Genomic DNA, 27,080 nt, shown 5'->3' on the forward strand with positions numbered 1-27,080 from the left:
GACATTTGTTCTTCAGTTTCAAAGATGGCGGCCTTGTCGCAGTTGCTATTCTTTGCCAAACAATAACGAGAAAATTGATTTAATCAAGTATTTATAACACTTCTTAGAAATAATAGAACTATATTTATATATAAATTAATACCTCAAGAAGTTAATTCTATTGATAATGTGATAATAAGTTAACCCATGGCTTCAAATGTGCAAGACTCGTCTGTCGCTCAACAGACATTTGTTGAGGAAATTGATTACAATGAAATACAGGAATTGCAGGTATTTATTTTTCGTTTGGGTAATATTATGTATTAAACGTATTTATGAACATGTTAATGTGTGTGTGAATAGGTTGTAGGCAAAGGTGCGTTCGGTGTGGTATGGAAGGGTTTATGGCGGAACACATTTGTTGCTGTAAAGCACATAAACTCCGAGGCAGAGAAACGGGAGTTTGCGATTGAAGTTCGACAACTGTCCCGTGTGTCGCACCCAAACATTGTGAGATTATATGGAGCCTGTACTAAGGGTGCTCATGTGTGTCTCGTGATGGAGTATGCAGAGGGAGGCTCTCTATACAATGTTCTTCACGTCCGTCCAAAACCTAAATATACTGCAGCGCATGCAATGAGTTGGGCTAGACAGTGTGCAGAGGTAACGTCCTTATGTTGTTGATAATAATTCTACTTATTACTTGAAAACATATTTGTTGAACAGCAGCTCCAAAAAGTCCTTTGTTATTCCTTATTTTCAATTTACTTATGCATCTGCTTATATAAAATCATTCAAAGAATGATATAGTCAATATTACATTGGCATTGTCTTGAATCAGTCTAAATGTCTATAATCTATAAAAATTATAAATTGTAAAATTTCTAATAATTGTTAACAACATACAATCATTGGTAACTACCATTAATCCATCAGTCCCCGGAATCACAGACACAATAGATAATCTATTGTGTCGCGCCCCGATCGGGGCGCTCGGTGGTCAACGGGTTAATTACACTAGATTTCTATTTACATTTTATATTTTTAATATAATGAAACCTTTTAATTTTCAGGGAGTGGCATACTTACATGCAATGAAACCGAAACCCTTAATTCACAGAGACCTAAAACCACCAAATTTACTCTTAGTAGCGGGTGGTCAGAAGCTGAAAATTTGTGATTTTGGTACAGCAGCTGATAAGGCTACTTATATGACGAATAATAAAGGCAGTGCGGCATGGATGGCCCCTGAGGTGAGATTGAAATTATGAAGTTACAAAGTAAAGTTTCTGCGAAAGTGTTTGAATGATTGAAATAAATCTGTCACAGTAACAATACATACTCACGTAAAGTTAAATAAAAACAAGTTGTCTGTTGAGAAATAGTGTTCATATTATTTTTCAAGTAATTTTTTATAGTTATGGATATAGAAACTATGCTCTTTTATGCAATGAGTAGGGTCAATGATCTCTTCAAAACCAGGCTGTTAACCACAATAATTTGCATAAAAATATCTACTAAAACAACTGTTACACAAAACTATTATTTTTTGTTTTAAATACATATCCAGAATGTCTTGTTCCAAATCATAAGATGATGTAGTAAAGATCACATAGTTCTAAGATTTGTTTTTATAATCAAAGCAAGTTCATTTCTTTTTTTAATTTGTATAACTTAATATCTATTTGTTTCAAAATAATTCCTAATATGAAGTTGTGATACAGTAGTGTAGATACAGTATGATTCAAACTTAATGGCTCGAAACATTGAATGATCTGATACGCAGAAAACAATTTTAGATATTAACGGAATGTTAAGGGTCAGATACAAATCGAACTATAAACAAAGCTGATTAGCTTCATGGAGGAACTGGGGCAGTTTCAGTTTAAGCTGGTTCCCCCCCCCCCTCCCCTCACCCTCACACGTAAAGTACGCGCTTACCATCGAGTTGCGGAGACATGCCCATATATTATTATAAACTAAATCATTCCTTGAATTATTTTTGCTGACATAGAAATGAAATTGCAGAACTAATTTTTGTGTTTGTTTGTTTGAACGCGCTAATCTCAGGAACTGGCCCGATTTGAAAAATTCTTTCGGTGTTAGATAGCTCATTTATAGAGGCTATAGAATATAGGCTATATATCATCAGGCTAAGACCAACAGGAGGCACAGCTAGTGTTGTATAAGTCAGTAAATCAGTAATCAAATTCTATTTTCTTATTCCAGGTGTTTGAAGGATCATCTTATACAGAGAAATGTGATGTATTCTCTTGGGGTATTATTTTGTGGGAGGTTTTGTCTCGGAGAAAACCATTTGAGGAAGGTGGATCAGCGTTTAGGATAATGTGGGCTGTGCATACAGGTTTAATTTTTATATTTACTATTAAATTAGGTATTAAATATGTTTTGTAATTCCAGAAGAACTGATTATTTTATTTATTTATTTATAATACTTTTATTTTATTGTACAAAACAATGTAAGTAAATCTAGTAAAATCTAACAATTTACAAATATTTTGCACAATAGGTGGCCTTATTGCTACACAGCAATTTCTGTCAGGCAACCCGGTAGGAAAGTAAATGTAAGAATAATAAGGATAACAATTAATTTACTTGTAAAATTTTAAGTTTATTTAGCACATGTTGGAAATGTTTTTTTTTTATGAATAAATAAAAAAACTTAAATGAACAAGTTAAGACAACATACTGAACCACATCTCGATTAGAAACTAGCTGCCATGGCAGACGTTGTTCTGCCCTATGGCACTTTTACGACTTTTTCTTCTCCATAAGAGGTTCTTAGGTTCCTTGTGATTGTGCTTGTGCATTGTTGCTTTAACAAAAATGTTAGGAAAAAAAACTATGAATGCTTTCCATGACGTTTAGTTTATTAATCAAAGACTTCTAGAATTTAAAATATTCAAGCTTATAAGCATACTCAATTAGAGTTATTTTACAGGTCAAAGGCCAAATTTAATAGAAGGTTGTCCAGAGCCCATAGAACAACTGATGACCCAATGTTGGCATAAAGTACCAGCAGATAGACCCAGTATGGCTAAAGTAAGTAAATTTTTACTATTTTCATACTTAAATTATTTCATTTTATATTATACTAGCTGTTGCCCGCAGCTTCGCTTGCGTGGAAAAGATAAATTTTCATGGTATAAGTTTTCATCCCCTATTTTACCCCTTTAGGGGATGAATTTTCTAAAATCCTTTCTTAGGGGACGCCTACGTTATGACATCTACCTGCATGCCAAATTTCAGCCCGATACGTCCAGTGGTTTGGGCTGTGCGTTGATAGATCACTATATCAGTCACCTTTGAGTTTTATATATATAGATTATGATGAGATAATATAATAACAAAGAAAGATATTCAATATCCACATATTATATGAAAAAAAATATATTCCATATACATACATACATGTATATATCATACTGTTTGAAACCCAGAGCACAGAATACATAATACATAGTAGCTAAACGCTACAGAACAGACACTCTCCGCCTCCCGCCAAAATTAAACTTACCTCACCCCCGCACGATCAGTCTAAAAATGGTCCATATTTTTCTACAGGGACAATACGCAACGAAGATTGACAACATTAATCAAATTGACTTAAAGTAATTTTATTATTTTGGATTTGTGATTATCGTTTTTCGTAGAAAATGGTTAGATATTGTGCTGTTTACGGATGTATTTCATCAGAAAAACGCGAATTTTTTTTACGCTAGTCACAAATGTGCCAACCATAAAGCGTTAACACACACATTTGCAGTCTCTGCAGTGTGACTGTCAAAACGATAATTTTGTATGGAGTGTCCGGGGTGTGCCCAGAGTACAAACGCATGGTTTAACTGTAGAAGTCACAAATTTGAAAATGTAACTTGTAACAACAAATTTGAAGTAACAGCAGTGACAATCTAAACCATCAGGGGTCTCGTATAACGTTACAATGACTTAAAAAAATGCGTTACGTAATACACAGGCTCCCACAGAATCAGTCTTAACTTATATAATTCTTATTAATAATCTTATTAAAATTGTAGGTAGTGGAGATAATGAAAGCACTGTGTGAATTCTTCCCTGGCGCTGACACGCCCATCAACTTTGATGACCTCGAAGAAGACGACGAGGAATGCTCCGAAGACGGTTACATGATGTACGACACACGGGATAGCTTCGAAACGGAAACAGAAAGTTTAACACAAGCACACAAACCCATACACTATTCAAACGAAACATCGTCCAATTCGATATATAGGAATACAGGGAAACCACTGTCGCCCAGAGCGAACAGTTTCGTCGAAAGCCAAGTGAATAGGCTCCAACATCTTATGTCGGAACCGCAAGCTAAACCGGCTGCGTCTCGAGAGGACGAAAGAACTCTGTTAAAGATTCCGCAAGTGAAAAAACCTGAACAAGAGCCTGGTAGATCACCAGTAGCAGTGAACAAATTAAATTCGCCTGTCCTCTCAGACAGGACATACATGCCAAGTGAAGGAAGCACACCGCAAGATACATTAAGAGTCTTCAGAAGCCCTAACATTTTCAGTGAATCGTCTTCCCCTCGGGGGCCGTCTCCGTTAGTGAATTACAATGTTGGCAATATGAATCCTCGGCATATAGATATAGAACAATATTGGAATAGGGAGAATGAGAAACTATCACCGGCTCGGACTCCCTCGGCTTTAAGTAATAATTCTTCGAGGAAAGAGGACTATAATCAGAATTACTGTGATAGATTGAGCGCGACAAACAGCCCGATGACGCCAATACGGGAGTACAATGGAAATATGAGGCCAGTGGATTCGCAGTATCAAACTCCGCTGCAAATTGAAGTGGATCCGGTAAGATCGAACAAAACATATCCTTATTTTTAATCCTTTTATTTTTTTTAATACTAATAAAAGAAGGTTAAAACTTAAAACCTTACCATTAAGTATGGTATGTAGATGTTTAAAAAGCACTGATTTTAACACTTACCTTACCTCAATAAAACATGCAGAGAATATTGTAAAACATAAAAAAAATCACTTAACAAATCTTTTACAATACCAGTTCAGCTTATCGGCTTTATTAACCCTTATTTCTATATTTATAGTGAATTTATTTCATCCAACACTAGAAATATAATTAATATCTGTTAATATAACAGGTGAAATTAAGAGTAATTATTTAATACCAATATTTTTTGTCAGCGCGCAGTTGAAACTGCTCTCTGACAAATTCTAAATAATTTCTATGTATAATTAGACTTATGTATTTGATGATACAAAAGCGCTAAAAAACTAGTACTTAGAATAAAAGTTCGAGTCTGAAAAGATCATTCAATATCAAAAAATATAATATTTGAATGGAACAAAATTTCAGAACGCGTGGGAGCTACGGGATCTGCCGCTACAAGACATCGACGGTTACGTGGAGGTTCGAAATACTGGCGGCTTTGATAAGTTCGTGCCTATTGGTGAGTTGCTTTTTATATTATTATTGAAGTTAAACTTCATTAGGCGCATTGAGAGTAAAATTTCAAGGTCGCTTCATGGCAATACCGTCACGTCATAGAGTAAGGCGACGATTTTGATATCTTTGAATCTTTCCAAAGAAGTTTCACTTCTGCTTTTTTTTTCTATGTATGCCTCTGCGATCATAGACTATGAGCAGAACAAATTTATGGTTCCGGTTTCACCACTTGCTGTTAATAATTATCCTGATATTCAAAGCTTTTTGATGTATATTTTCATACATTATTTTCGTTTTGACGGATAAATAAGCTGAACAGAATGTATCCAGAAATTGTGAATCCAGCCATATTTTATACAAATCTAGATGAACTGTTGTTATAAGAATTATTAACAACTAGCGACCCGCCCCGGCTTCGCACGGGTGCAATGCTGATACTAAATACACTACAGAAAAACTGTGAACGTTGTTTATAAAAACATAGCGGCCCGCTCCGGCTTCGCACGGGTATAAAATAGATAGCCGGGCGGCCGGCCGGTACCGCCGCAAACGCTAAGTCCCGCAATTTTTAAATCTGTAATATCTTCGAAAATATTCACTTAAATCATACGGTGTAAAGGGCCATATAGATCCACAACCACATGCTAGCTAGGGATGGGACTGAATTTACTATAATTTCTTTGTTCCCTTTGTTTATCGGGAGTTTTGATTGCTTCACTGTGTCTGTGTTTTAGTAAGTTTTATAATTAGAATGTTCTAAGATAATTTGAAGCTTTAATAGTGAATGATGGTAATTGTGTCTTCAGCTAGCGTCTATGGCTTTTCCTGGTGCCATTATGATGAGTAGTTAACATTTGTATTTCTTGAATAGTGCTTTTAGTAGTACTGATCCGATCGTCAAAATTCTCTGAAAATTACCCTTCAAAAACATATGATATTGAATAATCACACGTTAGATGAAGTAGTTTCCAAAGATTTCCACAATCAGAAGGTCTTACTATGACAACTATAAGTGCATTTCATGCATCAAAGAAAGTAACACCTGAATGCCATTATTCAACATATCTACAGAAATTTAAATCTCTTGAATAAATTATCCTATATTTCATATCAGTTGCAGGTGATGAATTGAAAAATCATTCTTATAAAATTCACATTTATTCTTATACTAGCGACCCGCCCCGGCTTCGCACGGGTGCAATGCTGATACTAAATACACTACAGAAAAACTGTGAACGTTGTTTATAAAAACATAGCGGCCCGCTCCGGCTTCGCACGGGTATAAAATAGATAGCCGGGCGGCCGGCCGGTACCGCCGCAAACGCTAAGTCCCGCAATTTTTAAATCTGTAATATCTTCGAAAATATTCACTTAAATCATACGGTGTAAAGGGCCATATAGATCTATATTAAATGAACAATGTATTCAAGGTATTTAATTGGTTAAGGATTAATGCTGTATTGGTTAAAATCGCATCGAAAATTAGCCATTATTTGTCGTAAAAAGTAAATGACAAAAAAAGTTATTGTGGGTTATCCATAAGAGATAGACCATCGCGGACTTTTCTGTAGACCTTTTCAATGTGTATAATACTTAGAACATTATTTTGATAAAACTCGTAGGGTTCAGCCTGCGTTTGCAATGTAAGCGGAAAAAATGTAATTTTTTACGACATCACATTATAAACCTCAAAAATAACAGTACTTCTCCACTATTTAATGGATGTTATTATACATATAAACCTTCCTCTTGAATCACTCTATCTATTAAAAAAAACCGCATCAAAATCCGTTGCGTAGTTTCAAAGATTTAAGCGTACAAAGGGACATAGGGACATAGGGACAGGGAAATCGACTTTGTTTTATACTATGTAGTGACTAGCTTCCGCCGCTTCATCCGCGACTCCGTCCGCGCGGATGTCGGTCTTCGCGTGGATGGTTTATTTCTCCATATAGAGTAACTCTGACAATGACATCTTATAAAAAAAAATTAATCACATATTTGGGTTTGGTATCGATCCAGTAACAACTAACACCCCCCGCTATTTATTTTTTCAATATTTTCAATGTACAGAATTGACCCTTCTACAGATTTATTATATGAATAGATTATTGTCGAGCCAATTTAATAGGCAACATTTGACGTCTATCAATTTTATCTTCGAAGGGAGGTAACCTGCTTAAAAACATCGATTAAAGTGAATTAATCGATACGGATTTGAAACATTTGTCAATCGAATTTATTGATTTATGATAATTTTTATTCACCAGTAATCAATGCATTCGATTCTAGATGTCAGATTTCGATTTTTAGAGTAACGTCTCTGGTATTTAAAAAGAAAAAAGGTTTATTGACACAAAATTGTAGTGACGTCAGTTCTTCAATTCAGAAATTGTTTATTATGTTTAAAATGGTTTATCAGTAAAATGAAATCTTAAAATTACTTGTATCGGTCATTGTTATTATAAATATGTAGTCGTAATTGAAAAAAGTCAAGCAAATGTGCAGTTCTAACAAAACGAAATATCATGTTATTCTATGTCGTCGTTACTAGGTTACGTTCTTGAATTTTGTTGAACTGTCAAATGTTGCCTATTAAAATGGCTCTACTATAGTTATAATATTGTCTCTTAGGTTTATGTATGAATTACCCGGTTATTATTATTTATAGAATTTTCGTACGCGTTTACGTTTAACTCACATCTCTGTCTGTTTGTGTCATATATGTTTTACATTTAAACGAAAGAATTTGGTTGAATTTGATGTATGGATGGTACCTTGCCAAATAGCAGTTTCGTTGCGAATATAAATCTTGAAAGTAGTGAAAAGAAGCATGGAAATTCGCTTGAAATGGAGGACGGTAATATCGCGAAGTGCATATGAGCAAAACTGCGGGTGGGCATTTATTATCGGATTATCCTTTGTCTAATTTGCATTACAGCTAATCATCGTTTTTCTTTCACGGTTTGTTTTCTTTTACAGGGTGTAATTATAATAACAACTTTTTCCGTTAAATACATTTTGTAATATTAAAGTGCTTGAATTTTACTAACAAGTCTCTGAACCTCGGCGTCGTAGATTTAAATAAAACGTGAATTAAAATATTAAAATATATATATATATATATATATATATATATATATATATATATATATATAAACGTCTGTTCAGATAAAACAATGACAAATCGACTTTTGAATCAGTACAACATCATGTATCGCATCACTATTGTGTATTAAGTTTTACGGATTATATAATTCGACGGTCATTTTTGTTTACCGCTTATATAAACCATTGAAAAAATTATTAAGCAGCAGGAAGTATTTTTTGCAGTGCTCTTTATTTTGTATTATTTTTATTTTTATTTCAATCACACGTTTTTACTAATCATCACATCATTTGTGTTCATGGTTTTCTTGTGTGCTGATTACAAGTAAAAAACAAGAGTCAATCGAAGACATGTTTTTACTCAAACTCAAACTCAAACATTCATTTATTCAATTAGACTACTATTTAGTAGCACTTTCGAATCGTCATTACATAAGTATTTTTAACATTTACCACCGATTCGGAAAGCAGTATCTATGGAGAAGAACCGGCAAGAAACTCCATAGTTGCTCTTTTAAAATCATGTCAATATTACATAATATGTAACTTATTTCTAACTACATAATATATCATAATATGCCAAAGAACTGTCCAGTGGTTTTTACGCGACAACCCTCCATGGGTTTTTATCGTCCATATATTCCTGAATACTGTAGTACGCTCTCTGAACTAGTACAACTACGTCACTTTGAAATGGGCAACAAAAACTGTCCATACATCCTTAATTACTCATCTCTTTATCCTAACCATTCAACAAAAAGCGTACAAAACACCATAAAGAAAAGAAATACCATGAAACGTACGATGATTCAACTGCCAAATAGTTCGCAACGCATCGCTCGGATGAGCAATGTTATAGAAATAGCGGAATCCTTGCCAGGACATGCGCGTGCGCTGATTCATATGTAATGTTGTTTATCTGTCCTTTTTCATTTGCTATATGTATGTATCTTTTCTGGCAGACGTGTAGTAGTTCGTTTAGGATGTGGTTCTTGGGATTTCGATAAGTTTTGGTTGGTTTGAGGATGTCGGTTGAGTAGGAAACAAAATTGTCATGAAAACTTGATAATAATGGGTTTTTTGTAATTGGTTCAGACTTCAGAGTTTTTGGTGTTCTCCTGCGGTTTTCCCTCAATAGCTATCCAAGTCCAATTCAGTTCAAACTTACGAACAATTTTTTGTCTTCAACATTCAATTGATACAAGTGTGTCTAAATGATATTATTAGTTTAATTTTTTATGTCCTGTTATTAATTTATTCAACAGATTTTTCGATTTTTATACATATTAAAACATTGATTTCACATATCGAAATGCTATAAATGTTTTACTGAATGCCGTCTGTATCCATATATATATGTATACGTAAATATTTCAACATTGCCATATAATAAAATAATAGGTATGGCAACCCGCAACATTGTGGTACGTGTGTCATAACTATCATTGCTCTGGCCGTCTTCAGCTGTTAAACATATCAGCACGAAAAGCACTTCAAAAGTACCTATTAAATACATAATACGTATATTATACGCAGTTTTAGTTGGCCATACCTTGGTACCGTGTGTATTGATTTATACTATCTCTAAATATAGGGAGTCGTGTGAACTTAGTTATGTAAAACTTGAAATACGGTTTAAAAACGTACATTCGGCTATAGATGACCTTTATCTAATAAAGATATACAAATAACTAACATTTTATTTATAATTATATTTTCTTATTTATAATGATATTTATATTCTTATTATGGTGTGTCTGGCTTAAAAATATTCATTATTATTGGATTCAGTAGTGCTTTCACAAACTAAAAAGTGATAATATGACATAAATTCTTAGTCTCTTACTAAAAAAAATATGTAATGTGGACTCTGTGACAGACGCAATTTCAAATATTTCTCAACAAGACCACATCTAAGCTTCTCGACTGTAAAATTTAATTATGATGACGAAAATATGTATTCATTCTATTGCTTCCTTTTAAATATAACATGATTATATTTTAATAATTATCACAGTTTGTTGACGGTACACGCTTTATACGTTGCCATTTATAATCCTGAATTAAATTCATGAATTTTCATACGATGCAGATTTAGATCACTATTTTAATATCCATACTTAATATATTAGGTCATACAATTATTACAACCTACTGTACTGTACTAAGTTTTCCATATTGTCTGATTTATTAGAGTGATTTTAATGTTATTACGAATCATGGAGATATAGATATAATAAGTGGTACATTATTTATGTAAGAGTCCTAAGCTATGTCGTAACTCGAAGTTAACAATGTCAGTGGACATAAATCCAAAACACTCGAATTTTAATAGGATGTTGTGGTAATCTTCCATCGTAATTCCTGTTATATCATTGTAAGAACATCACGGTTAATTCTAATAGTTGAATCATTATATAGTCCTTGTATTGAACTTATAGGAAGAGTATCATAGTTTATAAATGTAATTAATATTGAATGTTGCTCATTCTTTTGAATTACGCTAAAATATATACTCGCTATCAGAATCACATTAAAACGATCGTATAAACTAAGTATCCACGGGTAATCGTTCTGAAATTTATTAAGTAAACGAAAGAAACGATAAAACAAAACTCAGCTAACCGTTTCGCAGAAGCTCTGGGCGCTGGTCTAACCGTTTAATCATTTAAAGATAAGAGCTGAGAGACGGGGGTTCTCGGAACCATGGCAACAAACAACTTTGCCATTTGACAAGATGCGTTTGCGAATAGTTTGGGCGTTGCTCAGCGTAGTACAGTCGGCATATTTGATTTTCGTGCTATGTTTTATGCGACAATTTTGATGTATTTTATATTTAACACGAAGTTTTAAAGACATTTAAATTAGTATTTCGTTTATACGCAAACGCACACATTTAAAGAATCGATGAGAAAGTTTTTACTGGAATTATGGAAGGAAAACAGGAAAATGAAAATTGTTTAACGATAAATATATTTGACTGAAAAAAGTTTGGGATTTAAAACAACAATGAAAGAGATAAAAAGGAAATGACTAAATTTTTCTTCATATATTTTTTTAAGAAACTTATATTTTTAAGTGGCCTGTTGTTTGCTGTGGGTGTAAATAATAAAAAGCATCTTTAGCTTAATGTAATTGCGGCGTTGATAGAAAGTCCGGTGTGTTTTTCAGCAATGTTTATTGCCAATTTCCGATGACCCATTTGATTAGCGGTAGCAACGATATTCTCATTTTATACGCGTGCTAAAAATCTAATTTTCCTGAATTAACGCGAGCGACCTATTTCACTTCAAGGTCTCAGGTATAAAATTAGAAAAATGAATGAATAACGATTTTTAGTCACATGATTGAGGTGGTGCGTGTCTAAACGCGTTATAATGGAGGCGATGGGTATTTCGGTTGCATTAAATTCGACTAGGGGATTGTGTGTGCTCGGAGCAGATGCGTTTCAGGACGGTCCCGTGTGAGTCACGTTTCTCGGAAGAGGCCAAACTATTTTAGACTGTGTCCGCTTACCTTCTAGGAACCGCGATGTGGGACCAACGACCGATCTAAAGTATTGTTAGATCGTGAACGGGGTTGTTCGCTATTACGAGTTCCTTGTTTTATTCCCGCTAGTCTGTTTGGGTCTGCCTCCAGGAAGTCTCGGCTCGATTAATCAACATTTATATAATGATTCACAATACATCTGGGGATGTATTTTAATGAGCGTATACGGAAACTGTTGTGGAGATAAATTAAATTCTATCAATAACGGTTCATGGCTAAGTAAATACTTATTTTAAATACGTTTTTGCAATAAAACTGCCCATTTTGCAAATAAATTATTATATTATTAATATTTTAGTAACGAATTAAAAATTAACACCAACATTGTAAAAAGAAAAGTTATTTTTGATAATCATTTAGAATAAAAAAAAAACTGTGAAACTATTGTGAGAAAAAATTACTAGGTAGGTAAGGTAAATTATTCTCGAAAAATGCTTATCTTAATAGAGCCGTTGATAGACAACTCTTATCAGTTACATATTTACATTTCAAGATTTACTTTGTCCACTACTAGTGTTCAAATCCATTTAGATTCTTCCATTCAACCATTTAACACATTCAAGATATTCTTCACTTTTTCTTTGTTCAAGCTCATGTTGCTCCTCCATTCAAACTAACACACGGTCAAGATATTCTTCTCGATTTCATTTCTTTGTTCACTACGACTCTTTGACTCTTGGTGCTCTCAAATTCCATTATCTAGGCGTTGAAAGCACGCGTTTCCTGTCGCGTCAATATTGACCGGCGCGGCGTCCGCGCAAATGGCTAGACTGTTCCTGTTTATATTGTGCTTCCGGGGAAAATGATGGCTCCACAAAGACCTGTTTGTTTATGAATCATGGTTTTAAGATTTTGTCTGTTTGTAATGGGCATTGACAATGATGTGATATTATAGTTATCGTACTTTTGTTAAATAATGGTCACAAACTCTTAAATAAATGTTCTTGATTACAAAGTTAGAGTTTCACCAACATATTACTTAATAGTTACCACTTACCACATTACTAGTAATATAAAAAAAAATTAAGCGGCAATCGTTTCTTAGTCTATATCGCATTTTGTCCTATCTACTATGTACATTTAATTATAGACCAATATTGTAGGTACTGTATAATGAATTGTGACCATGTTATTCAACGCAAGTGTAATAACAGTATCGTAATGTAAATAAGTCGTAACACTCCCATGGGCGGCAGGCCCCTTGCTTCTCACGCGCTGATATAAACAAATGTGTTGATTTTTATATACTTTCGGCCTTTGAGAATCGATTCGTTTTCTGCGAATTCCACTAAGTGATTACATGAGGCAGTTACGTTTTATGACTAAGCGCTACTACAATTATCTGATAAGCATCTTTCTATGCATATAAATACAATGGCACAATCGTTTAGTTATTTTAACTGATATGTGTTCGTACTAAATAAGTTATTTCCCTTGTATAAGTTGAAAAGTAGCTGATGTTCAAAGTTCCATCTAAGTATTTATAAATTTATTCAGGTGAACGCGACAGAGTAACTTTTGCATTGATAATATTAATCTGGTTAGATTGCTAACAACTAACAAATCTTAACCATTTCATACAATTTTAATGTATACGACGAACCTAAAAAATTGAGTATTCTCTATTCGATATTTTAAATAAACATTTCATTTATTAAACTTATGTATAACATCAAAAATAAATTTTGCTCTAAATAAATATAGGAAGTTATGAATCAAGAATATAAAAAAATACTAGTGCCTAGTAATATTTATTTTCACATCAACTAAATGTCACACGGCTATTTATGTGTTTATCAGTTACTATTTTCATAGCATCGATTCTTATTTTAATCAAGCTCTAGTAATCACAGCCAAATTAAACGTAGCAAAACACGTAGGTACACTCACGCGCGATTTTTATAAGCTCTTAGCTTTCTAGTTGTTTATAACTACATTAACAGCGGGCACGGAACGTGACGCGTAATCCCCGATTGTTAAATTGATCCGACACATTTGTCCGATGTCAACAGAGACGCATCGCGCGTGCACGCATGAATCAGCTCGCTACAATTAATCTAATTTAGGTTTATTGGGGAGGCATGGCGCGGGCTCGACGTCGCACAGTCTCGCGCCGCCGCGGCCAGCCGGCGCATCGGTGCAACCAGATGCATTCGTAGTCGATCTGAGGGTTTAGCGCTCTACACGCGTGCTCGTACCGAACTAATGCGAAACTAATGTTCCCATGTGTGCTATAGACCAGTGAGATGCCGCAAACGGATTGCTCGGTTCAAGTTTCGATAACAGTGCAGCCGAATAGCAATAAATTGCAAGTGTTTGTTGACGTTTTCATGAGTGAGTATCATGAGTGTGGAAAGATGCGTTTTTTTCGTTGTTATGTATTGTGCAATAGTGCAAGGGTAATATTTATAACTTGAATCAAACATCACACTTATTTATAGGATTATAATATGTAATACATATACTTACATTGTAAATTACTAACAAACGAACTGTACGGTTTGTTTGTGTTCCATGGTGTATTAGTTATGTAATGGAGAAAATGTAAATTTCACCAAATAATCTAAATCTGATTGAATTGCATCTTACGCTATTAAATTATCATTTATTTTTCTATCAAATTATGTTATTATTGAATATTAATCCAATAATCGAAAAACGAGTTCAAATTATCATAAGTTACTTGAAGAAAATGATAGGTAATATATAAATTAATCAATCAATCGAAACATCATTGTAAGAACAAAATTATATTTCCGATAACCTAACACTCAAAATATTCGAATCATACGTATAATAATTAATACATTTCACAAGGTACTTCTTCCAACTTCATCTTTTACCAACCAAAATAAAAAGCAGCCAAGCGTCGCGCACTTGTAGTAAATTTATAAACTATCAAACACTGGGATCATTGGCTGTCCAAAGGCAATGCCAAATCTTTCGACAAACAGCCACCCGGCGTCGATAGAAGTTTTCGTTGAGACGATGAATCATTTCTAATTATTTTGTGAGCGAGCATTAAAATGAACAATTAGGATGTACCTTCAATGAGCACGTTACACTATTTCCTAAGCGTTTTTGTTTCGACGTCGCTCTCTCGAGATTTATGCTCGACCTGCTGGACCAGCTGTGCTCTTCCAGTGAGGTCTTTGAAGTCAAAAATATTCTGTTTACGCGACTGTTTATAGAGCTAAGCGGCCCTCGGTGATTACACATGAGTTACGACGTTTGTTTTGATGTTCCATTTAAAAGAACTCATCGATAAGTTATCGTTTTATTTGGAATAGCGTCTCGTCCGACTCCGCGACTGTTTAGACTTTGGCGAAAGTCGAAAGAAACAAATGAGGAGCGGTGAGACATTTTGCAGACGGCGCTTAGCGGTGATTCAGCCTGGAACACAATTGCCTTTATAGCATCGATGGTGGTGCGCAACCGGGCCGTTGGCATTGGATCGTTATGACTAACCACCGCTGTAGATATAATCAAAATACACGACAAGTTTATTTCTATTTAGAACAGAAGCCCTCCCGATATAATCGTCTAAAAGAATATCGCTGATTTTTTGACAACGTAAGTAGGTCGGGGCTCGTGCCTGCGTCACTAGCGAGCCAGGAGCGGTCGCACATTGCTTACGCAAACTTGCTAGCGCTCCCATAAAATCCATGGTCTTGCAGTTTTTATGCGTTTCCACTACTAGACTTCCGATAATAAATTTAAAATATTAAATTTTTACACTGCCTATTTCCGCTATATTTTTTCGCAGTAATAACAATTTCTAATTTGTTTGTCGTGCTCATGTTGAATAGGTTTTGTATCTTATTTATTTCTTATCTCACTATTTCGCACCCTTTAAATTTTCTTAACAATACCTGCTTTACAAAACAAATAAGCAATAAGTAACTAAATAGTTTTAAGGTCAGGTCATTTACTACTTCACGTGTTTACAAAACTCTGAACACTAAGGGGGTATATTTCCACGCTGATATAAATATCATGTTTTTATTATTAAACTGTATGTATGATTGTATCTATTTATACTTAGAGCTTTCTGTCGTAATATACTAATTAAAAATTGAATGGTAAAAAAAGGAAGTTTTTCGTTAAACTTGAGATAAAATTTCAATTTATTTATTAACTACAAACGTCTAATTAATTTCATTAACTGTAAAATATTTTGAAATAAAAGCGCGATTACTAAATATATATCGTAACGTTCGTTCAACTTTAATCAATTTTGCTCTCCATTGAGAATGATCAGATTTGATATCAAATCAATATATCACAGAGGAACTATTTCAGTGTGAAAAACTAAAAGTGTCTTAGTTGCTAGACTGAAAAATTGCAAAAGAAGAAGATAAAGGAATCACATGACTTGTTTAATTTAGCTTGGTATAAGGTGGTGGAATTCGTGAATTATTATTATTATTTCACCAATACAATAAGAATAGGTACAGGCCATGTTAAGTCTTGCTGCAAAAATTCAAGTAAATGCGTTTTCATTGTGACGCAGCATATTAAAATTAGACAGAAACATTTTTTTCCAACATTGTTAAAATCAGTTTGAGTGCCGTAACGTATTTGGGAGCGCACCTCCGAAATACACGCGTGACTCAGCCCGCGCTATTTCACAACGATGCCTTTGCCAATCGCTTTTGTATTGCTTCCTGTTGCTGCCATTATACTACACTTTTTAACTCTCCACTAGACTGTTATAGCGTGAAATATTAACTGTGTGAGAGGCTGATTCAGATCCCGTTGCATCATTCATATTTCATGTTCAATGGCCTGCTGGCAAAAATTTGAACTGCGTATTGTAATATATTTTGTTTCGTATGTTTGATCATCAAATCTTATTGATATTATAGGTGAAATAGATAAGCAATATTTAAGTACAACATTGTTCGATTTAGTTATAATTGAAGTACCTACTGCGTAAGAATCAATAATAATGCCAATGATATAATACTACATAACATGCAACGGTAATAATTAAGTAACAATATGTTCTCGATATATGCTTTTTCTTGTAATTCACCTCCAAAGTTTGTAGGTTTCTTTAATCCTTGACCTGTCGTATTCTGTGCTCAACCGTGAAACTATAACACACGTTCAAGGAAAATGGTCTTCATAAATATTATTCGCTTTTCCCTATTCTACAAAGATTTCTGGGAAATAGATATTCATAGCCAAGAACTTGAAAAAAAGTCCTTCGAAGTGGAAATCGTTTTGAATATCCTCTATAGATAAAACTGTTTAGTCACCCAATATATCAATTAATTGCTACTGATTTGTGTCTCGATGTTGTTCTTTGATGTGATCTGGATCCGATCACGTACACAGAGCGTTAACGAGGATTGCCCTAGATCTTATTTTGCCGTAGAAGTTGGCACGAAATTGTAAACTGCCCTCCTTACAATAGGCGCTAAATACCCAAGTAGTATTTCACTGACAGCGCACATTCGTTTGCTTTTAAGACGTATATTTCACAGTCCACGCATTTCTGTGGCCATCAACTGTGCTAAGTTTCTACCCATATTTAAAGAGCATCAATATATCACCACAAATTTCGTCTCATATTAAACTACTTTTTTTAAATTTATGTGTCACTTGTTTTCTGGCCACTTGATTCACAGAAACAAAATTAACCCCAGTCGTATATTTTTAATAAAGTTCCTGCCATATGAAACGTTAAAGAAAAATATGAACGTATACACGCCAATAAATTATTTGGATTGTCTCATCACTAATTTAAAATGTGAGTATTATTGTCCTTTATATATTTGTTTAAAAACAGCGCACAAGGACACCTAATTTCGTACTGCAGATATTTCCGGATCGAATGAAAGTGTCTTGGGTGAATCAGATTTTTTTTAAAGTTGTATGTTCTACGTAACTCCCTGTCATCTGCTCAACGTTAATCTAAGATTAAAAGTTTGTACATTCAGTGACTTTCTGGCACACGACTTTAAAGTAGGTGTCAGCTTTTCAATCTTCCCTAGCTAATTACAGTTGTCATTATAAAATACATGTATTCTGGTTTTCTTTTATCCGTGTGCTAGTTGTACATCTTAATTAAGCCGCGCACCATTTCAATCTCTTTAGTTGGGGATTTTATCTAGAAAATGCGTAAAACCGTCAACGATTGAAAAAACTATCAGCCAATAAAAAGTCTGCTTATAATGTCACCAGACTGACGCAATTAGAAGAGTCTGTGAGCCGTCCCGACTCTTGACGTCGAATCGAAAACATATTAATGCCACCGATCAAAGAGATCCAGTGACTCATGAATTTACGAGGTCACCAAAATAAAACACTGGGACATCTGTTTCCATAGCGGAAAACTTCTCGACTAGAAATTGTTTAAGTAAATAGGCATATAGCAAGTCTATATCATTTTATGTATTCAATTTATAAGGCACGTGATGTTTTGACGTCATGTTTGTTCCAAGTCAAGTCAATACTACTGTTGTGATATTGATGCCAATTGTGCAGGTAAGATTTGGAGGTGAAACCCTTTAAACGACAAATATTACAGATAGAGCTAAAGCAATACATGTAGGTATTCACCAAAGTAATATTTAATTTATAGCTGTTTAGTGCAGCTCGATTGTTTAGACAACGTTTCCGTTGCCAAAACCAATTTCACCCATTGTCATTTTTCGGTGTACAGTATCTAACCGCCCAAACCATGTCTGCGAGTCTGTTTTGATCAAGTGTGACACTATTTATTGATACTCTATCTTATTCTTTTACAAAAATGGTGCTCCTTAATAGCCTCTTTTCAATGAAAATTTTATCGGTACCATATCCTGTACACAGTCTGCGAAACTAAAATACACCCGCGTTAACTGTTGCTAGTTAAAGTTTTATGGTTCATCGAAGTCCGCAGTCGTAAAATGTGTCGTGTATTAGTCATGATCTAACGAGTGCCCGGAGACGATCAGTCAACAGCTTCCCCACTATGCCAGATGCCTGTCAGCGGCGTGTGAGCGCGTTAATTATCGCACCTTTGTCACAATTATCTTTAATACTCGAATATACTTGATATATCAACAACGATACTCGGATTATTGCAATTACGTCTATCGGGATTACAAAGAATCCCATCAGTATACAGTTTGCGCGTGCAAAATTAGCTTACATGATTACTTTTTAAACGGCTTCCATGAATTCGTATTACGTATGATTAATATAACATTACATAAATTTCAAACAATCTTCATTCAATCATCGAATGATATTGCAATCTACAGTTGTTTATATTATTCAGGCAAAAAATCCATATGACTTTGCTTTTTATGTTTATAATAATACTATAATAATTGTGATATTATAACTTAGTTATTCTAAAAGAATATGACTGTTAATTTCGAAATATTTTTGCATATTTGCAAGTACATGCAATTTGTAAATAATTTGTTTTGTTACCTGTGTACCTCACCCCTAACGACGCATCATGTTCTTGTCAGTATGTTATGACTTCATCACATGTCATTAGGCAGAAAAGCATTTGTTTATGTCTAAAATACGTGGGTTTTGCGCACTGCACCTTGGCTACCGTGTAGTGCAATAATCATTCTATGAATTAGGGCCGACTGCGATGCTGCAATCGCTCAACTGTATTCCGTTACTCAATGGGCACGCGAGTAGTACTATCGCGATATTATTAGCTGATGCGATATAACGTCGATACAACGTAATAGATTTCGGTTATTTTTCTAAGTCATCGTGTATGTAATGTATCGGTAATGGCGCACAAGCAGCGACTATAGAAGTAGTATGTCGGGATGCAAAGGCGAGCGTGGGTGCGGGTCGTCGACCGAGTGCAGAGCGGTGCGCGTACGCCCTGCCAGCAAAGATGGCAGAAAACCTCACGAAGGGCGGCAGCGCACGGCGTCCGCATTTAGCTCGGCCTGACGCGGCTGAGTCACCGCACCGCGAATAGCGGCGGTTTGTTGTTGCATCGCTCCCGGCTCTCCCGCCGATTCAGTGCTGCCATTTTAGCGTATTCGGCGCTTGATTTCTCGCTTTGCTACGTTTCTTGGACATCTAGCTATTTAAGCGCCTCCCAATTACAGATATAAATTGGCACACAAATTATTGTCTACAGAAATATGTATTCAGATTCTATTTATTTCCTTGAGACGTTATGGACAAATGAAACGGTCTTTGGCAAGCTTCGTGGAGAGTATAAGGACGATAAAATTATTATGCAACTTTAACGTAACCCTTGTAGGTATCCCAGTATTTACACATATTATATCTCTTAAAATTAATTGACTCCAGCGATTACTTATTTCTTTGTACCCTTATCTACGGAAAGGAATAGTTTTTGTGCGATCGAGGGTGCTTGCTACAGTAATTCTTTATTTCTATTTTTTTTTTCGTATTCTTTACACGTCATAATATATATTTTGGGTTAAAAACAGATAAATTATTTCTATGCATAGATTTTGGTATTTATTTTTCTGCACTATGTACAGCACCAACCCTCGCGTAGCTTCCGAAGCTTTATCACACAAGCTCGCTGAAAGCGCTGTACAGTTTTTCCGGCGTAGCGGCGCGTGTGGCGTGCGGCGATATTTCGAGCGGTGGCGCGGTGGCGCGGGCAGTGCTGGGCGCACTGTCTCGGCGACAAGACGTGCGCGATGCCCCCGCTGCCCGCGCCGCCGCGCCGGCGCTGCGCCGACGTCGTCACCGTCAGGGACACAGTCAGCTGTAGTTGGATATTTTACAGTGAGTGTCGCTCGGCTCGCCCGCGTCTGCGTCCGCTTCCGTGCGCTATACGCGGAAGCGATCCCGATACACCGTAGGCCACGTTTTACGTCAGTGTATCGCGAATATTCGTGCATAATACATTTCGGCAGCGGCTGCCGATTTTGTGCGGTCCTTTTGTGAGTTCTCCTTTTTCGAATTTTATTTACGGGTTGTGAATTTTATGGATTCGGTTATTACCGATTGTGCGTTACGCTCGTGTTTAGGTTGACACCTTCCGCTGGTATTATTATTGGCCGCTTTGTTTTATTCACTACCGCCATCTATGTGCGGGTGGGGTGATCGCATCGTGGTCGACGAAATCTAGGTGAAACGTCTGACATCAGCACCCGGAGTAAATTTAACTCTTGACGTATTTAACCCTGCCGTGGTACTGCGTTTGATTCTTTCGAAGCAAGTAGTATAAACACTTCTTATTTTCGTTGCCCAACTGTTTATTACGACATTGAATTGCTATTATTATAATTGGCCGTGCTATTGTTGTACGTATGTTACGGTTAAAATCTTGGCTACACGTAATGAGCGTATTCATGTGATATATGTAATAATAAAGTGATGCGACGATAAATGTTGGCGTAATTGTCGTGATAAATATAAATAATATTGAATCATAGTACATAAATTATTATCATGCTTAACATCACGAATAATTAAATAACGTAATAACCAGTATAAACATAAAATTAAAAAATATATATTATCTGTGAATAACCGTTGCAAATTAATCTACAGTTTCATTAAATACAAATCGTTTAATAAATCTAAATTGAATAATATGTTTCTAGGAATAGTGATTTGTTTTATAATGATAAATTAACATATAGTCACGAAGACATCGTTTTGAATCAAATATTTCCTTGTGTTTCTAGGCAAAGTCCAAATCATAATAATTGAGATGTATGAATCCGGTTATTTATCTTAAAAGAATACTAACTATGTATGTACGGTACTATAAATCTAGTATGAAAATTTAAATGGAGTAAAACTTATAAGTATAGAATAAAACATCATTAGAAAATATAACAGGCAACTGTGACCCATAATGAAGAATTACAAAAACAATTTTATATTAATCAATTTATAAGTCTTTTAGTGTACATAATATACATACCTAAGAATAATCTAATTCGATGAAAAATAAAACGCTAGTGTTAATAAAACAAGATTGCTAACTCAGCTATACAGAGCACTTTTCCTCTATATTTATGAATTTTATAAAGTGTGTATGTGTTATGTGTATACTCTACACATTAAGGTCCTAGTATACAATTATAATAAGTACATATAATGATATATAACAATCAAAACAAAAACATGAGGGGAGGGGGGAAAAATGATATGCCATTTCTCATCAATTCTTTATTTATAAAAAATATGTGTAGACAACGGAAACGCTGACATGTCAGTAACAAAACCTTTTCCTTCCACGCTTCAGAATAGAATCTTCCATGTCGCCCAATTATTGTATTAACCATCTTGATCATAAATAAATCCGTTCCTATAATGTATCGCAACATATCCTCTGTAAATTAACTCTCCCAACCGTTCTACTTGACATTGTCATTTTAAAAACATTTTATTATATGTATTAAAGTTTCTTAGATTGAAGAATTCTTCCCAAGCATTCTACTTTATAGGCCCTCTTCACAACGAATGTCTATGATTGGCCATCATTGTAGGTGTTTTCTCTAAATCGTCGTAATGACGGCAAATATCGACGAGCATTTTGTTGGGTCAACGCTGTCCATTGTGAAGGCCTTCATGATGTGAAGAAGTTTCCATTTAAAAAGAAGTCTTTTCAATTTATTTTATCGATTATATTGTACTAGCTTACCGCCCGCGGCTTCGCCCGCTTTGTCTAAAACCTAATAAATTATATACTAAAACCTTCCTCTTGAATCACTCTATCTATTAAAAAAAAACCGAATCAAAATCCGTTTCGTAGTTTTAAAGATTTAAGCATACAAAGGGACATAGGGACAGAGAAAGCGACTTTGTTTTATTCTATGTAGTGATGATTGGCGTGAAAGGATGCGGGTTCGAGTCCCGCCTCGTGATCGAATTTTTTCTATTCTTTATAAATTAATTATTACTTATATTGTTTTTGTCTTGTATGTTAGGTGAGAGCAGCAGCTCGGGCTCGGGCGCCGCGCCGCACTCGCCGGACCCGGACCTGGACTCGATGCACATGATGCTGGACCCGCACCTGCGGCCCATCTCGCCGGACCTCGCCAACGACGAGTCCAAGCGGATCTTCGAGGAGCACAAGCAGCTCGCGCAGGAGTACCTTAAGGTGAGATATCTTGGAGATTACTCTTGAACTCTTCTAGTATAACGCGAATCATGTAAAAAGAACGCTGGATGAAAGTGATGGCGTGTGTTTTGGCATGTATCGAGTTTAGCACGAAAGATATTTGCTGCTTATTTTATTTTTGAAGTAGGCTCTCGAGTCGTGGCTTCGCAACTATATATTTGTTATTCTTATACCACCTCATAACACCAAATAGACCAATAAATCGCCAATGCGCAGCTTAACCGTCAGCGTTCTTTTTACATGACGCGACCTATATATGTGCCGGATTCTACCCCGCATTGCTCCGCTCCTATTAAATAAATCTTAATGTACATAAATCTCGTGTCACAATGTTTGTCCTCAATGAACTCCTAAACCACTTAACCGATTATAATAAAATTCGCACACCATGTGCAGTTCGATCCAACTTGAGAGATAGGATAGTTTTAACATGTAGGTACCACGGGCGAAGCCGGGGCGGACCGCTAGTTGTATATAAAGCAAATGTATAGCCGTCCTCGATAAATGATAAATGGATAATATAGCGGGCAGACTGAAAATCAACGCTGATCGGGTGCCAGCCCACAGCATGGCTGAGTCTGTTCCAATTGCCTAATATCTATGTACTTTTTTAAGTTAAGGTAGTCTAAGTTTTTGTTGGCAATAAAGCTTTTTTTCTTTCTTTCTTTCAGTATATCTAACACTGAAATAATTGTTCAAATCCGACCCGAATCCCGAATAGTTCTTCAGATTAGCGAGTTCAACCAAACTTACAAACTCTTCAGCGTTTTATATCGTATCAGCGTATAGATGTCTCGCTGTTATTCATCTACGAAGTCAAAGGTATCCCATGGGAATGAGACTTTTCACTGCGGTAAAAAGTAGCTTACGTCACTCTATACACAGATCTGGGACCGTATTATGACCTCTTATTCCCAGTCAGTTTACGCCGTGAATTGAACTGACTGGCAAATTCATATGCATAATTAACCATTGCTGGTTATTGCGATCATAATATGAATTTGCCAGTCAGTTCAATTCACGACGTAATCTGTCTGGAAATAAGAGGTCATAATATTGCCCCAGAAGACATTAAATTATTGGCTTTGAATTCGGCATCAGCTATTTATTCTCTATCATATTTTCCCTTCCAAACTAATTTCCGAAACGTTTGTAAATATTTTTTTATGTATTCTATTCAAAGGCGCGTTTATAAGAAGTCTGGTTAAAAATAATTTCTATGATTTCAAAGGAGCTTAAGAAGTCTGGTTGTAATAAATGTTTTAGTGTAAATTTGAGTAATGGGAAATGACTCAGCACTCATCCGGTGAGAAAAATATTTCAGATAGGCCTCTTATCCAAAGATTGTGTAGTTTCGCTTAAATGAACCAAACAAGATTTTTATTAATATAAATTGATCTTATACAAAATTTGGTACAAAACTTGGTCGTTGAAAACCTACTATTTTGATTTTTCATGGTTTTCCGTGAGAATAGACCGATGTCATTATACCTAGACAATAAAGTCGAATGGTCCGTGTGAAAAGTGATTACCAAATCATAGGTTTTCCCAATTTTATTACTGTTGTGAAACAATGAAATCAAAGTTCAAAGATCTTTTGACTAAACAACAACCTTAGAACAATATAATTTTTAACTCTTTCACAAAGTTTAAATATTAAACTGTTTAATTTCAGATACAAACAGAATTAGCATACCTCAGTAAGCACAAATCAGAGTTAGAAGAGAATATGGACGACGATGAGTTACGGCAAAAGAGAGAGATTATACAACTGGAGAATGAGAAGGTAATTTATTCATGTTCCTTATATTTTACTCGTTTTTACAACAATTCTGAGAATAAATACGAAATTAAAACTATTTTATTTATTACTCTATAACAACAAATAATTTAATAAATAAAACTCAACATTGTTACCCAAAATTTGAATAGTTTTATGATAAATATCTTTAGACTGTAAGAGACAGGTATACTCAAATTTTAAGAAAGTAAATTATAAGTTTAATCATGTTTATTAAATTCAACGGCTGACTGCTAAATCAATATTTTCATACTTCTTTTTGTCAAAATTTCTATCTATTAAACTCCATTAAATAATTATTTGTATTTTCTTCCAGGACTCACTAATAAAACTATACTGCACGTTAAAGAAGCAAGTGGCCCGCGCTGAAAACGAAAGTTGGCTGCTCGCTGAAGACGCGCCGCACGAGTGACACTTACACTTACACTTGCACTTACACTTATAATAGAGACACTTTGACACTTAACATGTTGGAAGTGTCATGAAAGGGTGTTTTAGAACATCTAAACATGTAAGACACTTTGATAATAAACTATAAAAATGGTTATTTCGTAAAAGGGGCTTAGAAAATATATATTGTACAAATGATCAGTTGATTATAGGTTATTTAAAATTGTTCAATTGTATAGAATTTGTTACTAAAAATATGATGAATTATGTAGGTCACATTTATCATTTTTTTTGTATACTTACTAGTCAAAACTAGGTGAAGATTGCTTTAAAACATCTATTTTATAATTTATTTTTTTAAATTAATGTAACATACAGATTGGTAGTAAAATTTTATAACTGTCATTTTTTATAAGTGTCGTTCAAAATGAAGTGACTATTACCCCTACTAAAAAAATTGAAATATAAATCGAGTTTAGTGTGAGTTTGCGACGCGATAAGACTTGCGAGACATCTGTGAGTACTCCGTTGTAACATTGATCTCAAGTCGCCAAATGAGCCTTCGTTATATTGTACATTTGTTGGCGTAGCTAGTTTTATTATTTATTTTATATTAAGGCCAATTATGTAGTAGTTATAGATAAATTACAGATTTTTTTAAATTGATGTTTTTTTTTATAAAAAAATTGGTTGTTTGTAAAGTAGGTTTACGATCGAGATGTTTACGTGATAACGTCTTATTGGTGGCAGCGCTCGAGATGAGACGGGAGATCGGTCCGTCTCTCTCTCGTTATACCTGCGATCGCGCTCGTGAGGTTTTGGTGTGACACAAGTTTCTGAACATGTCACCCGACTAAAACGATTTTAAAAACGTTATCACGTTAAAAAAATATATGGAAAAATATTCTTCTAGATATGTATGATTTTTTTTGTTATATTGACTAGCTACGCCTATGTTTCAATACAGGTTTTTTTGTGTATGTGTTTAACAAAATGTAGATGCTTAATGAATTTATAATTTCACATTCAGGACGATAGAAAATTCTTCTTGTTAACTCCAAAATATCACTATTCATTACTTATAAAAGATAATAATTTTAGTATTCAGTGTAAAACATACATTTTAACAGAGTTGGAGATTTTTCTATCATTCTCAATGTCATTGCCATTTTAGATTTTATCCAGGGTTTTTTTTATGTTTTTGGTATTTAATATGATAATTTTTGGTTTGTAAGCAGTCAATGGAAAACAAATGTTTTGCTTAGCAAGCATAGGTAATATTTTGGGTTCAAGATAAATAAATCATTGTATTAAAACAAAAATTATATATACTTTGTAAACATCGGCGCAAAGCCATAAATTGCGACTGCTTTTAGTAAAATAGAATTTTTCTCTCGGGAATTGAGCACAAATAGATAACTATAACAATATTGTTATGTCCGGATAGCGGAGATGTTATCTGAGTTTGTTTTGTTTTACAAATCGTAAATAAATAATATTCAAAAAAGCACGTTTTAGTGCTTTTTGCAATTTTGACACCTGTGGAAATTCAATCTATTTTGGTAAATGGAATATTTGTAAAAACTAAATTCGTTTTGTATTTGTGTGTATGTAATCGATTTTATTAAGTTAGTATTAGTAGTATTAAGTATTATGTAAATGTTAAGTTTAATAAATTATATACTGAAA

At 34.6% G+C, this 27,080-nt stretch overlaps 1 protein-coding gene across 1 annotated transcript; it reads left to right on the top strand.

The window, feature by feature from the left end:
• Window positions 1-27: 27 nt before the first annotated feature.
• On the top strand, window positions 28-27,080 carry LOC149901134 (mitogen-activated protein kinase kinase kinase 7-like). Its single transcript, XM_090111492.1, has 10 exons — window positions 28-270; window positions 343-642; window positions 1,053-1,232; window positions 2,209-2,344; window positions 2,942-3,042; window positions 4,038-4,838; window positions 5,362-5,455; window positions 23,007-23,179; window positions 24,876-24,986; window positions 25,318-27,080. Exons 1-10 carry the CDS (start codon window positions 187-189, stop codon window positions 25,411-25,413), a joined length of 2,076 nt encoding a protein of 691 aa, XP_089967618.1. The 5' UTR covers window positions 28-186; the 3' UTR covers window positions 25,414-27,080.

The sequence above is a fragment of the Colias eurytheme genome, chromosome 17 (assembly GCF_061535395.1).
Source record: "Colias eurytheme isolate Ceu_HAF_F1 chromosome 17, ilColEury1 Martin Lab GWU primary, whole genome shotgun sequence".
Lineage (NCBI taxonomy): Eukaryota > Metazoa > Arthropoda > Insecta > Lepidoptera > Pieridae > Colias > Colias eurytheme.